The following is a 16589-nucleotide window of genomic DNA, read 5'->3' as shown; positions in this document are numbered from 1 at the left end:
ATACCCCTGCCAAGGTACGGGTAAGTCGTAGTTCCAGTATTCAGTTGGTTCCAACGGATAAATTATTGGCCTGTACAAGTCCTGAATTGTTTGGTTCTTATGGAAATGTTCGATGAAATGCTCCCAACTCAATCCATGTGTTATACAACCTTCCATTGCATGGGAGCACAACATGTGATGGGTCGCCCATTTTCCACAGGTGCACGTACGGTCATTGAGGTTGACAACCTGGCTTTAACCTCCCTTTACCGTCCCCTTAGCAGTTGTGTACTGATGTGTTAGTATTTTCATAATCCCGCGGAGACGATGGAAAGTAATAATCGTATGTCCTGTTGCCTTTCTCCGAATTTTTGCTAACATAGCGGCGGAACGTGCACATAACTGTTGCCCCTCTTGTAGACCGTCATCCTCTATGTTTCGATATTTATCTACAACTGTGACCACTTTGTAGAAGAGGTACTCCATCATTGCTGTTACTGGAAGAAAGCGAGCCCTCCTTATGTTGTCGTTGAAGCCCTCAAGCATGTTTGTGGTTGTTTGACCGTAGAGAACACCACTGTCGTGGGAAAGTGTCCACCTCTCCACGGGTATTGTAGCAAGATATTGTAGAGCGGTGGGGGAAATTTCACCAATCCTTGACATATATGCGTCGTGCTTTGAGACTTGTGTAGTTCTTCCAGCTTTCCATATTAATTTTTTTAGTTCACCACCTGGGTGATGACTACAAAAGTTACTTCTTACATGGAGGAGATAGAACATATGGATGCCGAGTGGCTTAGCAAAACCGTTTTGAGGGTCTCGTAGGGCAGAGATAATGCTGGCAGTGTTGGATTTTTAAACGCAGCGGGGCGTGGAAAAACACTTTTACACATACAAAATTTAAATAAAAGCATATAAATCGTGAATAAAAATTCGAGGGATCGAATCTAACCTTTTAAAATTAATTCGGAGACAACGATCAGAGATCCTTAGCAGTTGCTCCTCAAGTGTGAAGCACTCCACCGGTATCCACCAAGAAAATGACTTTTAGGAGGAGGAGGTGGAGAGAATTTGGTTTTCTAAAATTTTTGGGTTTCTTGGGTTTAGAATAAAATTAGGGTCTATAATAGTGTATTTATAGGCAAAATTTTTTGCTGAAATTTTGCATTTTCCCATAAATATTATTATTATTATCCCATTTATTATTCTCATTAATAATTAAAACACCTTTTAATCATTAATCCTTTTTCTAAATACTTTAGAAATAATTCTCTCTCTTGATTTAATTTCCAAAAATTAAATCCTTAATTAATAATATTAAGAACTTTTCTTAATTAATTTATAATCAATTAAATCTCATTTAATCAATTATTAAATTTGCCAATTAATTATTTATTTCACAAATAAATAATTATTAGCCATTATTAATTAATTCCTCCACCATAAAATCATTCTCTTTTTATGGTGTGACCCTGTAGGTTCAATATTAAGCCGATAGTAGAAATAAATAATAATAAAACTATTTTATCATTATTTATATAAATTCTCTAATTTATTAAATATGATTAATTAATTAATCACATTTATTCTACATCGTGAGTGATGCTTCTCAACATATCGCGACTATCCGGATAATATGAATTCACTGCTTAGAATACCAAGAACCTGTCAGTGAATAGTTACCGTACAATAAACTCCTTCTACCCTACAATGTCCCGATTAAATACAAGGCATGGATCTCGTGTCAAGCCTATCTAATTCAATCACTTGCTTACCATTTACTATGCGTAGTTCTATGCAAATTAGAAACTCCTTTCTAATTTCATTCACTCTGGCCAGAGATTCCTGAACTAGCATAAGTGGATCAGCCTTGAACATTCGCTTCCTTCACTGGAAGGGGTAGATCCTTTATTGATCATACACTATCTTCGTGTACAAATTCCTATACCCAGAAGAGCCCTAATAATTGTCCCTGGAGACTAAGAACTAAACCAAAGCATAGTTCAGTGTACACAAGATGACTATGATGACCTCAAGTCTAAGGATACTTGTACAACTATCACTAAGTGAACAACTGCTGACACGTGAGTGAACTCCATCAGTTGTTCAGCTGTGCGAGTCATGTTCAGTGAACTTATTCTATAATAAGCACCTACATACTAGCTATAGTGTCACCACACAAATGTCTATGAGAACAGACATCCTTCATAATGAAGCAAGCATAGTATGTACCAATCTTTGCGGATTATTAATTACCAGTTAGTAATCCTATGACCAGGAACTATTTAAGTTTAGAGTTATCATCCTTTTAGGTCTCACTATTATGATCTCATCATAATCCATAAAAAGCTTTACTCTAAACTATGGTATATCTTATTTAAACACTTAAATAGATAAAGCCCGTAATAAAAACAAAACAAGTCTTTATTAATATCAATGAAATCAAAATAGATTACATAAAGAGTTATTCCTAAATCCTAATACCTGATTGGACTTAGGACATATTCCTTTCAATCTCCCACTTGTACTAAAGCCAATCACTCTGGTATCTAATACCCATCCTGTCATTATGACGATCAAAGTGACTTTAATAAAGTAGCTCTGTGAGTGGGTCTGCTATGTTGTGATGTGTGTCAACTCTAATTCAATACAATATAAGAAATGTTATCGCGCTCCCACTAACCCTTTTGTAGACGCATGGTTCATCTACGTTTTTGATAAAATCAAACTCTTTGATTGTCTCATCAAAACGAATGTTCCATCTTTCGAGAAGCCTGCTTTAAACCACATATGGTTCGCAGCAGCTTACACACTAGGTTTTCATTTCCCTTGGAAAGAAAACCATCTGGCTATATGCCAGATTATATAGTCGTAGTAAGCAGCAATCGCAAGCAAAATCCGAACTGATTATAACAGGGCTACAGGTAAAAGGCTTCATCAAAGTCAATCCATTGCCTTTGTTTGAATTCTTTTACCACAAGCCTGGCCTTATAGGTCTCCACCTGACCATCTACTATAATCTATCTTTTGTGTACCGTATACATAGAGTCCATTCTGGATTTCATGGCACTATGCCATTTCTCTGAGTCAACACTACTCATTGCCTCATTATAGGTCACAGGGTCGTCATCATCAATGATCGACAACTCATTGTCATTCTCAATGACAAGGCCATAATACCTCTCAGGTTGGCGAGACACTCTCCCTGATCTATGAATGGGCTGTTCCACAAAAGGTTGTTTAGTCAGAACAGGTGTTTCCACTTGATCTGTAGTAGTTTGTGCTTCTTGAACTTCATCAAGTTCAATTTTGCTCCCACTGTTTCCTTCAAGGATAAACTCCTTTTCCAAGAAGGTAGCATGTCTGGATACAAACACCCGATGATCGATGTAAAAGTAATACCCTAAAGTCTCTTTAGGATATCCCACAAAACTACATTTTACGGATCGATATTCCAGCTTATCTGGGTCAACTTACTTGACATAAGCTGGACATCCCCAAATCTTAACGTGTTTAAGACTCGGTTTCCTTTCTTTCCATATCTCATACGGAGTTTGAGGAACAGATTTTGGAAGGCACCATATTCGGTAAATATGCTGAGGTTTCCAATGCATAACCCCATAGGAAAACTGGAAGATTCGCATAGCTCATCATGGACCGAACTATGTCTAACAAAGTTCGATTTCTCCTTTCAGATACCAATCTGGAGGAGTCCACTGGGAGACTATACCATTTACTTAGAGATAATCTAGAAACACTCCATTAAAGTATTCACCACCTCGATCTGATCGAAGAGTTATAATACTATGTTTGGTTTGTTTCTCCACTTCATACTTATATTCTTTGAACTTTTCAAAGGCCTCAGACTTGTGTTCCATCAAACACATATCTGAATCCAGATCTATCATCTATGAAAGTAATGAAGTATGAAAATCCACCCATGGCTTGCTTAGACATTGGTCCACATACATCTGTGTGTACCATTCCTAGCAAATTTGCAGCCCTCTCTCCATGTCTACTAAATGGAGACTGCAGTGCCCCTATAAAGTGAGATTTTCATCATCCCTTTTCTTTTATTAGTTTGTTCAATCTGAAGTAAATTATGTCACATATATACAGACCATTATTTAAAGTACCACGTCCATAAAGAATATTATCTCTAAGAATAGAACATTCATTATTCTCAATAATAAATGAAAATCCAGCCAAGTCTAACATGGGAATAATATTCCTCACAATCGATGGAACAAAATAACAATTATTTCAAACAATAGTCTTGCCCGTAGGCCTATGCAAATGAAATGATTCTACATCTACAGCAGCAACTCTTGCTCCATTTCCCATCAGTAGAACCACCTCCTCTTCCTCAAGAGTCCTACTTCTCCTTGGTCCCTGCAACAATTACAGATTTGAGAACCACAGGCGGTATCTAATACCCAAGTAGAAATTTGATTTAATGACATATTTACTTCTTTCATGAACATACCTGAATCAGAAGCGGTAGTCTCACTACCCTTCTTCTTCTTCACTTCTGCAAGGTAAACCTTGCAGTTCCTCTTCCAGTGCCCCACCTTGTTACAGTGAAAGCAAACAACTTTGCTCTTGGGGTCTTCAGCTTTTGGTGGAACCGGCGTTTTCTCACCTACTTTCTTCTTCTTGGAAGGGTTCCTCTTCCTTTTCTTAGGATTGGAACCTTCACCAATTAGAAGAACATAACTCTTCTTAGGGGAAAATTTCGATTCTGCAGTCTTCAACATGTTGTGGAGTTCAGGCAGGCTGACATCCAACTTATTCATGTGAAAGTTCACAACAAACTACGAGAACGAATTCGGAAGCGATTGCAAGACCAAGTATTGGCTCAGCTCCCCATCCATGGCAAAACCAAGTTGTCCAAGACGTTCAATCAAATTGATCATCTTAAGTACATGGTCATTCACAGATGATCCCTCAAACATCCTACAACCGAACAACTCCTTCGATATCTCATATCGAGCTGTCCTCCCTGCTACATCATACAACTCTTGTAGATGCATGAGGATAATGTGAGCATCCATATGCTCATGTTACTTCTGTAGCTCAAGGTTCATGGAAGCTAGCATGATGCATTGAGCAACATTTGCATCATCTATCCACTTACGATACACAACGTGTTCATCATTATGTGCATCACTAGCAGGTTCAGTAGGCTTAGGTGAGTCAATCACGTATTCCAGCTTCTCAATCCTGAGAACAATTCTCAAGTTTCGAAGCCAGTCAGCATAATTAGGACCAGTCAATTTGTGAGCATCTAGTATGCTCCTGAGTGATAGTGCAGAAGACATAATGTATATTGTAAATCTGTAAATGATAAACACATAACAACACTTAGCAAATATTCGATTTCATTTTAAAACACTATATGAATCGGGTCTTTATTCATAAGTGGCTCCCACTAGTTTATCTAATTTATTCAACCCTCTACGTGAAAAATTAAGCATTCATAATGCTAGTGGGAATAGGGATCCTACATTCCATTACACAACCCCGGCTGTGGCACGAAATGCCATGTAATGTTCAATAGGCAGACAACTCTTGTCAATTACATCTTATGTTATTCCCTAATCAAACTTTAGCCTCTTGAATAATTGAGTCACGGCTGTGGCACGACAAACTCAATATTCTAAGTCAAGTCAAACCCAACATTCCGTACAAATGAATCAGTCCCCAAAGGCCCACGGCTGTGGCACGTAACGACCTTTAGATTCTTATTCTATGTACACATCTCTATGTAATAGACAAGTATTTCTTATTTCGAAATCAAAGCCCTCGGCTGTGGCACGAAACGACAATGATTCAAAAATAAGAACTACTTTCTACCATGTTGGAAGGCTATGACCGACACAAGCCCGTTGTATCATTGGCCAATTACTACTTGATATTATTTAATTTTAGAGGGATTATATTACGTTACAATCATAATCATATTATAAAGAGATTCTTCCTTTTAAATTAAATATTTCAAATCAATAATCAATAATCAGATGATTCCCAGATCGGGTGGAGCATTGTCAAGAGGCGTCACTTAATAACCCTTTCTTACAGATAGAAATCTGTTGTTGACAGAATCATCCTTTCTCTCATATTGAAAATTCATATTCAATTACGTGTTTCACAAACACAAGAATCTCATGATTGTATTCATAATATTGTTCTTAAGGTTATGAAACAATTTCACTATACTAGGTTGTCTAACAAACGCCTTATGTTTATTTAAGTTCACCTAAATCTATCATCGCATGATAAACTAAGCATATATCACATATAACAACATGAATAAACATTAAGGTAGGCATGTTACATCATCTAGCACATTAGTCTAAGCATTATACATCTCTATGTATCACATGAAGCATTTAAAATCAATTCAAACGATCAAAAACAGCTTTAAAACACTTCATGGAATATAAACAGTTCAAAATTTTTATATAAACTAAAATAGATCACTCCATTAGATCCGTCTCGAAAAAACGAATCCAACAGTATATTGCACGCCCAAAACGGAGTTACGAAACTCCCAGAAAATCAATTTTAAAATCAACAGAAGGGCTGTAACGCATTACAGGAATGCGTTACAAGCCCTGTAACGCATTCTGGTGATGCGTTACACCCCTTTTAAGCCATTAAAGGGTGTAACGCATATCACGAATTCGCAACAGGTCTTACCTCGCGCGTGCGCTACACGCGCCCGCCATCTGCCGCCTGACAGCTTCTCTGCTTTGCTCCTTTTGCCGTACTGCTGTGCTTCTCTTTCTTTCCGTGCAGCAGTAAAAACAATTGCAGACAAAACAGGAGTACAGATATACAAAGCAGATAATATATATATATACAACATATTATATATATATATATGATTAATTAATTACGAATTTGATTTTAAGAACTTCAAAAATTCATAATAAAAAATCTATACATCCTAAAATTATGAAAAAAATACCCAGACGATCTACAACACTTGTAGAACCCAGATCAACATTCAAAATTATTCTGAGAAATGATTTCTCATCAGACAAAATTAATCCATAATATAACTTGTAAAAATCATAATTAATTCATACAAGCACATAAAATTCTGAAATTTTTACCACAGATCTATATGCATACAACCTATGCTCTGATACCATTGTTAGATTTTTAAACGCAGCGGGGCGTGGAAAAACACTTTTACACATACAAAATCCAAATAAAAGTATATAAATCGTGAATAAAAATTCGAGGGATCGAATCTAACCTTTTAAAATTAATTCGGAGACAACGATCAGAGATCCTTAGCAGTTGCTCCTCAAGTGTGAAGCACTCCACCGGTATCCACCAAGAAAACGACTTTTAGGAGGAGGAGGAGGTGGAGAGAATTTGGTTTTCTAAAACTTTTGGGTTTCTTGGGTTTAGAATAAAATTAGGGTCTATAATAGTGTATTTATAGGCAAAATTTTCTGCTGAAATTTTCCCATAAATATTATTATTATTATCCCATTTATTATTCTCATTAATAATTAAAACACCTTTTAATCATTAATCCTTTTTCTAAACACTTTAGAAATAATTCTCTCTCTTGATTTAATTTCTAAAAATTAAATCCTTAATTAATAATATTAAGAACTTTTCTTAATTAATTTATAATCAATTAAATCTCATTTAATCAATTATTAAATTTGCCAATTAATTATTTATTTCACAAATAAATAATTATTAGTCATTATTAATTAATTCCTCCACCATAAAATTATTCTCTTTTTATGGTGTGACCCTGTAGGTTCAATATTAAGCCGGTAGTAGAAATAAATAATAATAAAACTATTTTATCAATATTTATATAAATTCTCTAATTTATTAAATATGATTAATTAATTAATCACATTTATTCTACATCGTGAGTGATGCTTCTCAACATATCGCGACTATCCGGATAATATGAATTCACTGCTTAGAATACCAAGAACCTGTCAGTGAATAGTTACCGTACAATAAACTCCTTCTACCCTACAATGTCCCGATTAAATACAAGGCATGGATCTCGTGTCAAGCCTATCTAATTCAATCACTTGCTTACCATTTACTATGCGTAGTTCTATGCAAATTAGAAACTCCTTTCTAATATCATTCACTCTGGCCAGAGATTCCTGAACTAGCATAAGTGGATCAACCTTGAACATTCGCTTCCTTCACTGGAAGGGGTAGATCCTTTATTGATCATACACTATCTTCGTGTACAAATTCCTATACCCAGAAGAGCCCTAATAATTGTCCCTGGAGACTAAGAACTAAACCAAAGCATAGTTCAGTGTACACAAGATGACTATGATGACCTCAAGTCTAAGGATACTTGTACAACTATCACTAAGTGAACAACTGCTGACACGTGAGTGAACTCCATCAGTTGTTCAGCTGTGCGAGTCATGTTCAGTGAACTTATTCTATAATAAGCACCTACATACTAGCTATAGTGTCACCACACAAATGTCTATGAGAACAGACATCCTTCATAATGAAGCAAGCATAGTATGTACCGATCTTTGCGGATTATTAATTACCAGTTAGTAATCCTATGACCAGGAACTATTTAAGTTTAGAGTTATCATCCTTTTAGGTCTCACTATTATGATCTCATCATAATCCATAAAAAGCTTTACTCTAAACTATGGTATATCTTATTTAAACACTTAAATAGATAAAGCCCGTAATAAAAACAAAACAAGTCTTTATTAATATCAATGAAATCAAAATAGATTACATAAAAAGTTATTCTTAAATCCTAATACCTGATTGGACTTAGGACATATTCCTTTCAGGCAGCACGGTCAGGAATGATGCGGACACCGGTCCGTTACCGACAGACATGTCTTCGAAGACGCTACAAAAACCAAGACCAGTTCTCGTACGTCTCCTCATCAACCAAACCATAACAGAGAGGGAAGGGGTGGTTGTTCGAATCAACACCCATAGCAATAAGCAGCTTGCCCCTATATCTTCCTTTCAAGAATGTTCCATCTATTAAAATCACAGGACGTGCATGTTGCCACCCGTCCATCATTGCCTTTAAAGACCAAAAAATCCATTTGCAGACAGACGTGCCCCGCTCCTTAGCATGAGGGACAACATCGATCTCAGCAATGGTTCTAGGATTTGTCTTCATAATGGCTGCCAGGAACATGGGTAGAGCTTGGTATGTTATAGCCCAACTGCCATACACTTCCTCAATTTCTATTTGCTTCCCTCTACACGCTTTCTTGTACCCCACTATGTGGTTGTGCTCGTTGTTGATCAGCGGTATAATGGTTTTAATGGGAATTTCTGGTGTATCTATTACCTGTTTCACATAAAATAGTAAATATCAAAAAAAATTCGGCCTTAATAAGTGGCGTTTGCTAAAGATTTACTTACAAGTGGTTTTATAATCTGTGCAATCATCCTTGCAGATAACTTCTTGTGATCTTGTAACGGCTGATCGACCATGCACTTGTGTTCCTCTCTATTAACATTAATCCGCCAGTACCCGGAATCATGCATGAAAGCAGCCCTCATCCTCCAGTTACACCCCTCAGCCCGGCACTGTACAATCAGCTGTTCTTTGTTACTCCTTGTAGTTTTATATGTACGATCAATGTTAATATGTGCACGCCTCACTGCTCCCAAGAGCGTTGCTTTGTCACGGTAACACATTCCCTCATCCAGTTCCCTCTTGTCGAGGTCTTCATCAGCATATATATCATTAGGGTTATCTATGATTGTGGAGTGTATTTCTCTGTGTGAAACCATGGAACCCTTGGAACATGATGTTCTTCTCGAACTACCAGAAATGTATTGGAAATTTCTTCATTTCTCTCTGAATGTCCTTCACCATCTTAGGTGGCAGAAGATTCCTCGCCGTCATCATCGTGAAGGTGAAAATTCTCCTCACTTGATGAATTGACTACAACTCCATCTGCCAGCAGGGCTAACCGCTGACCTGAACCTCTTCCCACCACATCACTTTCATAACTAGCCCCCCCTTGAAACCCGCCACTGTATTGACTGCTTTCCCCTCCATACCCTCTACCATGTTCAGTAGTCCCCCCTCCATAGCCTCCATCATATTGACTACTCCACCCTCCATTACCCCCACTATGTTCAATAGTCCCCCCTCCATACCCCTCACCATGTTGACTACCCCCCTCCATACCCTGCACCATATTTACTACTCCCCCTCCATAGCCTCCATCATATTGTATACTCCCCTCTCCATACCCTCCAACATATTGACTACTACCCCCTTCATACCGTCCACCATGTTCACTAGCCCCCCTACCAGACCCTCCACTATGTTGAGTAATCCTCCCTCTATACCCTACATCTTGATCAAAAAGTACATTTGACCATAGTGGTTGTACATCACCACCGTATGTTGTTGATGTTGGTTGTGACCCGAAATTATGCTGGAATGAGTACGGGTCATCAACAACAATTTCTTTGGTTTCGATGAACAGAGAAACATTTCCTTGAACATTTAGCAACATGGCAGGAACATTTAACATGCGTGTAACATCATCATCACATAAAATATCCATTTGATAAAAACCTTCAACTAGGTTGTACTGACCAAGATATGGATACTTTAAACTCAATTTTAAATTCCACTGATACGAACTAATGTTCATTAAATTATACACGACACTTTTAAGGCCATTGTAAGTGGTACCAAACCTAATAAACATCATTTTTTTGGATCGATAGAGTAATTGATATTACTACCATCTCGAATAACTACTCCACCCCAAAAGAATTTGACGTTCACGTGGCCTTCCATCTCCCTGTATTGAAGACATCATTAACAGTTAGGAAACTAAAGTCAAGATTGTACATGTAAACAAACATACATGTAATGCTGACATACCTTTTTCGACAGAGGAGTGTTCTACAAGTATGAACGATATTATTTTCCTAAAGATTTAGGAACTTAGAATTGCAGTATGTTTTGAATACATTCAATGTTGGAGGACACATATATATAGGAATAGAAGCTGTAGGCTAGAGGTAGCTAAACATTTTGAGAATTCGGATAGGATTGCATTATTGATAGAATCTAATGGAGATTTCCGATAGGATTTTTGTTAAAGAGAAATCTACTATTTTTGTCCCATTTGGAAGATATGAAAGAGAAGATAAGATTCTTGAAATTTACAACAGAAGCAAATCCTGCATTATGTTGTTTATGTTGTTTATGTTTAATTTTATTTGAGTCCGTGATTAATAATTATGTCTTACAAAATTACTTGGCATAAGTAATTGTCTTACTCATCGACAGAAAAAAACAATCAGAAACATAATCAAGACCTATAGAGAAATGATGATATTGTAGGATTTTATACATCACAGAAGCATGGTATAACATTTATTTTGATATAAAATCCATATTAATCGCATACAAATCATGGGTAAAATATATGGGATCGATTACTATCCTTTAAAAGCGATTCAAGAATGATGAGCGGAGATCCCTAGCAGCTGCTCCTCAAGTGTGAAGCACTCCACCGATATCCACCAAGAGATCGAAGTATTGGAGGGAGGAAGAGGTTGAGAGAATTAGGGTTTTTTTTTGTTAAGGAAAATAGGGTTTATAATAGTATATTTATAGGAAAAAATTTCAGCTGAAAATTTTCCCATAAAATATTATTATTATTAACCCTTTAATTGATTATTCTCATTAACCAATTAACTAATAATTAAAACACCTTTTAATCATTAATCCTTTTTCTAAACACTTTAGAAAATAATTCTCTCACTTGATTAAATTTCTAAAAGTTAAATTCTTAATTAATAATATTAAGAACTTTTTCTTAATTAATTTATAATTAATTAAATCTCATTTAATCAATTATTAAATTTGCTAATTAATTATTTATTTCCCAAATAAATAATTACCAGACATTATTAATTAATTCCTCCACCATTAAATCATTTTCTTTTATGGTGTGACCCTGTAGGTTCAATATTAAGCCGGTAGTAGAAATAAATAATAATAAAACTATTTTATCATTATTTATATAAATTCTCTAATTTATTAAATATGATTAATTAATAAATTAATCATATTTATTCTACATCGTGAGGGATACTTCTCAGCATATCGCGACTATTCGGATAATACGAATTCACTACTTAGAATACCAAGAACCTATTCAGTGAATAGTTACCATACAATCAATTCCTTCTACCCTGCAATGTCATGATTAAATACAAGGCATGGAACTCGTGTCAAGCCTATCTTATTTAATCATATGCTTTCCCATTCACTATGTTTAGTTTTAATTAATGTGAATTAGAAACTCCCTTCTAATTTCATTCACTCTGGCCAGAGATTCCTGAACTAGCATAAGTGGATCAGCATTGAACATTCTCTTCCTTCACTGAAAAGGGTAGATCCTTTATTGATCATACACTATCTTCGTGTACAAATTCCTACACCCAGTAGAGCCCTTATTATTGTCCCTGGAGACTAAGAACTAAACCAAAGTATAGTTCAGTGTACACAAGATGACTATGATGATCTCAAGTCTAAGGATACTTGTACAACTATCACTATGTGAACATCTGCTGACACGTGAGTGAACTCCATCAGTTGTTCAGCTGTGTGAGTCATGTTCAGTGAACTTATTCTATAATAAGCACCTACATACTAGCTATAGTGTCACCACACAAATGTCTATGAGAACAGACATCCTTCATAATGAAGCAAGCATAGTATGTACCGATCTTTGCGGATTACTAATTACCAGTTAGTAATCCTACGACCAGGAACTATTTAAGTTCAGAGTTATCATCTTTTAGGTCTCATTATTATGATCTCATCATAATCCATAAAAAGCTTTACTCTAAACTATGGTATATCTTATTTAAACACTTAAATAGATAAAGCCCGCAATAAAAACAAAATAAGTCTTTTATTAATATAGTTGAAATCAAAACAGATTACATAAAAGTTATTTCTAAATCATCATACATGAGGGGACTTAGGACACATCTCTTTCAATCTCCCACTTGTACTAAAGCCAATCACTCTGGTATCTAATACCCATCTTGTCTTTATGACGATCAAGTGACTTTGAGAAAGTGGCTTTGTTAAAGGGTCTGCTTTGTTGTTATGTGTGTCAACTCTCTTGACTTTGACATCTCCTCTTTCAACAATCTCCCTAATCAGATGAAAGCGCCGCAAGACATGCTTGGAATTCTTATGAGATCTTAGTTCCTTAGCTTATTGCCACATTGTTGTCACAATACAACACTATTGGCTCTTCTATGCTAGGAACAACTCCTAACTCAGAAACAAATTTCTTTATCCAAACAGCTTCTTTTGCAGCCTCACTTGCAGCTATATATTCTACTTCCGCTGTGGAGTCAGCCGTTGTAGACTATTTGGAACTCTTCCAACTAATGGCACCACCATTCAGAGTAAACACGTACCCTGACATGGATTTGCTATCATCACTTTCTGATTGAAAACTAGAGTCAGTATAACCCTTTATTTTCAACTCAAATGCACCACAAAAAATAAGAAAAATATCCTTAGTCCTTCGCAAGTACTTAAGGATGTTCTTCACTGCTTTCCAGTGGTCTTCACCTGGATTGGACTGATATCTGCTCATCACACTAATTGAATAAGCAACATCAGGCCTAGTACATAATATCGCGTACATGATAAATCCTATTGCTGAAGCATAAGGAATCTTACTCATACGCTATCTTTCCTCAGGTGTCTTAGGAGACATCTTTTCGGAAAGGGACACTCCATGGCTCATCGGTATGAGACCTATTTTGGAGTTTTCCATGCTAAACCTTTTAAGCACTTTCTGGATGTATTTACCCTGGGTAAGACCTATCATTCTTCTAGATCTATCTCTAAAGATCTTCATAATAAGAATGTAGGATGCTTCTCCCAAGTCCTTCATGGTGAAGTTCTTTGATAGCCACACTTTGACTGATTGTAGCAACGGTATATCATTTCCTATAAGAAGTATGTCATCCACATAAAATACAAGAAATCTTACCGCACTCCCACTAACCTTCTTGTAGATACATGGTTCATCTATGTTTTTGATAAAACCAAACTCTATGATTGTCTCATCAAAATGGATGTTCCATCTACGAGAAGCTTGCTTTAAACCATATATGGTTCGCAGCAGCTTACATACTAGGTGTTCATTTCCTTTGGAAAGAAAACCCTCTGACTGTGTCATATACACTTCCTCTTCAAGTTTCCCATTGAGGAAGGTCATTTTCACGTCCATTTGCCAGACCTCATAGTCGTAGTAAGCAGCAATCGCAAGCAAAATCTGAATTGATTTTAACAGGGCTACAGGCAAAAAAGTTTCATCAAAGTCAATCCCTTGCCTTTGTCTAAATCCCATTGCCAAGAGCCTGGCCTTATAGGTCTCCACCTGGCCATCTGCTCCAATCTTTCTTTTGTATACCCATTTGCACTCAATAGGCTTCACACCCTCAGGTGCTTCAACCAAAGTCCATACTTGGTTGGTATACATAGATTCCATTTCGGATTTCATGGCACTTTGCCATTTCTCTGAGTCAACACTACTCATAGCCTCATTATAGGTCATAGGGTCGTCATCATCAATGATTGACAACTCATTGTCATTATCAATGACAAGGCCATAATACCTCTCAGGTTGGCGAGACACTCTCCCTGACCTGCGAATGGGTTGTTCCACAGAAGGTTGTTCAGTCTGAATAGGTGTTTCCACTTGAACCATAGTAGTTTGTGCTTCTTGAACTTCATCAAGTTCAATTTTGCTCCCACTGTTTCCTTCAAGGATAAACTGCCTTTCCAAGAAGGTAGCATGTCTGGAGACAAACACCCTCTGATCGGTGTAAAAGTAATACCCTAAAGTCTCTTTAGAATATCTCACAAAACTACATTTTATGGATCGAGATTCCAGCTTATCTGGGTCAACTTTCTTGACATAAGTTGGACATCCCCAAATCTTAACGTGTTTAAGACTCGGTTTCCTTTCTTTCCATATCTCATATGGAGTTTGAGGAACAGATTTGGAAGGCACCTTATTCAGTAAATATGCTGAGGTTTCCAATGCATAACCCCACAGGAATACTGGAAGATTCGCATAGCTCATCATGGACCGAACCATAACAAAGTTCATTTTCTCCTCTCAGATACCCCATTCAACTATGGAGTATATGGAGGAGTCCACTGGGAGACTATACCATTTTCTTTGAGATAATCTATAAATTCTCCATTCAAGTATTCACCACCTCGATCTGATTGAAGAGTTATAATACTATGTTTGGTTTGTTTCTCCACTTCATGCTTATATTCTTTAAACTTTTCAAAGGCTTCAGACTTGTCTTTCATCAAATACACATATCCGAATATAGATCGATCATCTATGAAAGTAATGAAGTATGAAAATCCACCCATGGCTTGCGTAGACATTGGTCTACATACATCTGTGTGTACCAATCCTAGCAAATCTGCAGCCCTCTCTCCATGTCCACTAAATGGAGATTTGGTCATTTTACCCAATAGACAAGACTCGCATGTAGGATATGATTCAAAATCAAAGGGGTCAAGTAACCCTTCCTTATGCAATGTCCGCAGTGTATTTTCACTAATATGACCAAGTCTGTAGTGCCACAAAAAGGTGAGATTTTCATCATCCTTTTTTTTTATTAGTATGTTCAATTTGTAGTGAATTATGCTCTACGTCACATACATACAGGCCATTATTTAAAATACCACTTCCATAAAGAACGTTATCTCTAAGAATTGAACATTTATTATTCTGAATAACAAATAAAAATTCAGCCAAGTCTAACATGGGAATAGAAATAATATTCCTCACAATCGAGGGAACAAAATAACAATTATTTAAAACAATAGTCTTGCCCGTAGGCATATGTAAATGAAATGATCCTACAGCTTCAGCAGCAACTCTTGCTCCATTTCCCATCCGTAGAATCACCTCCTCTTCCTCAAGAGTCCTACCTCTCATTAGTCCCTGCAACGAATTGCAAATATGAGAACCACAAGCGGTATCTAATACCCAAGTAGAAATTTGATTTAATGACATATTCACTTCAATCATGAACATACCTAAACCAGAAGTGGTAGTCTCACTACCCTTCTTCTTCTTCAATTCTTCAAGGTATACCTTGTAGTTCCTCTTCCAGTGCCCCACCTTATTACAGTGGAAGCAAACAACTTTGCTCTTGGGGTCTTCAGCTTTTGGAGGAACAGGCTTTTTCTCACCTACTTTCTTCTTCTTGGAAGGGTTCTTCTTCCTTTTCTTAGGATTGGAACCTTCACCAATTAGAAGAAAAGAGCTCTTCTTAGAGGGAAAATTCGATTCCCGCAGTTTTCAACATGTTGTGGAGTTCAGCCAGGCTGACATCCAGCTTATTCATGTGAAAGTTCACAACTGCGAGAACGAACCCGAAAGTGATTGCAAGACCAAGTCTTGGCTCAGCTCCCCATCCATGGCAAAACCAAGTTGTCCAAGACGTTCAATCAAATTGATCATCTTAAGTACATGGTCATTCACAGATGATCCCTCAGACATCCTACAATC

General features: G+C 36.8%; 1 protein-coding gene across 1 annotated transcript; it reads right to left on the bottom strand.

Moving 5' to 3' along the window:
- Nucleotides 1–8866: 8866 nt before the first annotated feature.
- LOC141669818 (uncharacterized) lies at nt 8867–9771 on the bottom strand. Its single transcript, XM_074476130.1, has 2 exons — nt 9397–9771; nt 8867–9322 (listed from the first exon to the last, which is right to left on the bottom strand). Exons 1-2 carry the CDS (start codon nt 9769–9771, stop codon nt 8867–8869), a joined length of 831 nt encoding a protein of 276 aa, XP_074332231.1.
- Between the last annotated feature and the right edge of the window lie 6818 nt (nt 9772–16589).

Source organism: Apium graveolens, chromosome 1 (genome assembly GCF_009905375.1).
Source record: "Apium graveolens cultivar Ventura chromosome 1, ASM990537v1, whole genome shotgun sequence".
Lineage (NCBI taxonomy): Eukaryota > Viridiplantae > Streptophyta > Magnoliopsida > Apiales > Apiaceae > Apium > Apium graveolens.
This window is presented reverse-complemented; position numbering and strand designations above follow the sequence as displayed.

Bases quoted from the DNA above. Each gene is read 5' to 3' on its own strand.
- LOC141669818 (XM_074476130.1), bottom strand. From the start codon at position 9,771: ATGGTTTCACACAGAGAAATACACTCCACAATCATAGATAACCCTAAT. The intron at 9,323-9,396 runs GTAAGTAAATCT...TATGTGAAACAG, and splicing joins CACAGATTATAAAACCACTT to GTAATAGATACACCAGAAAT.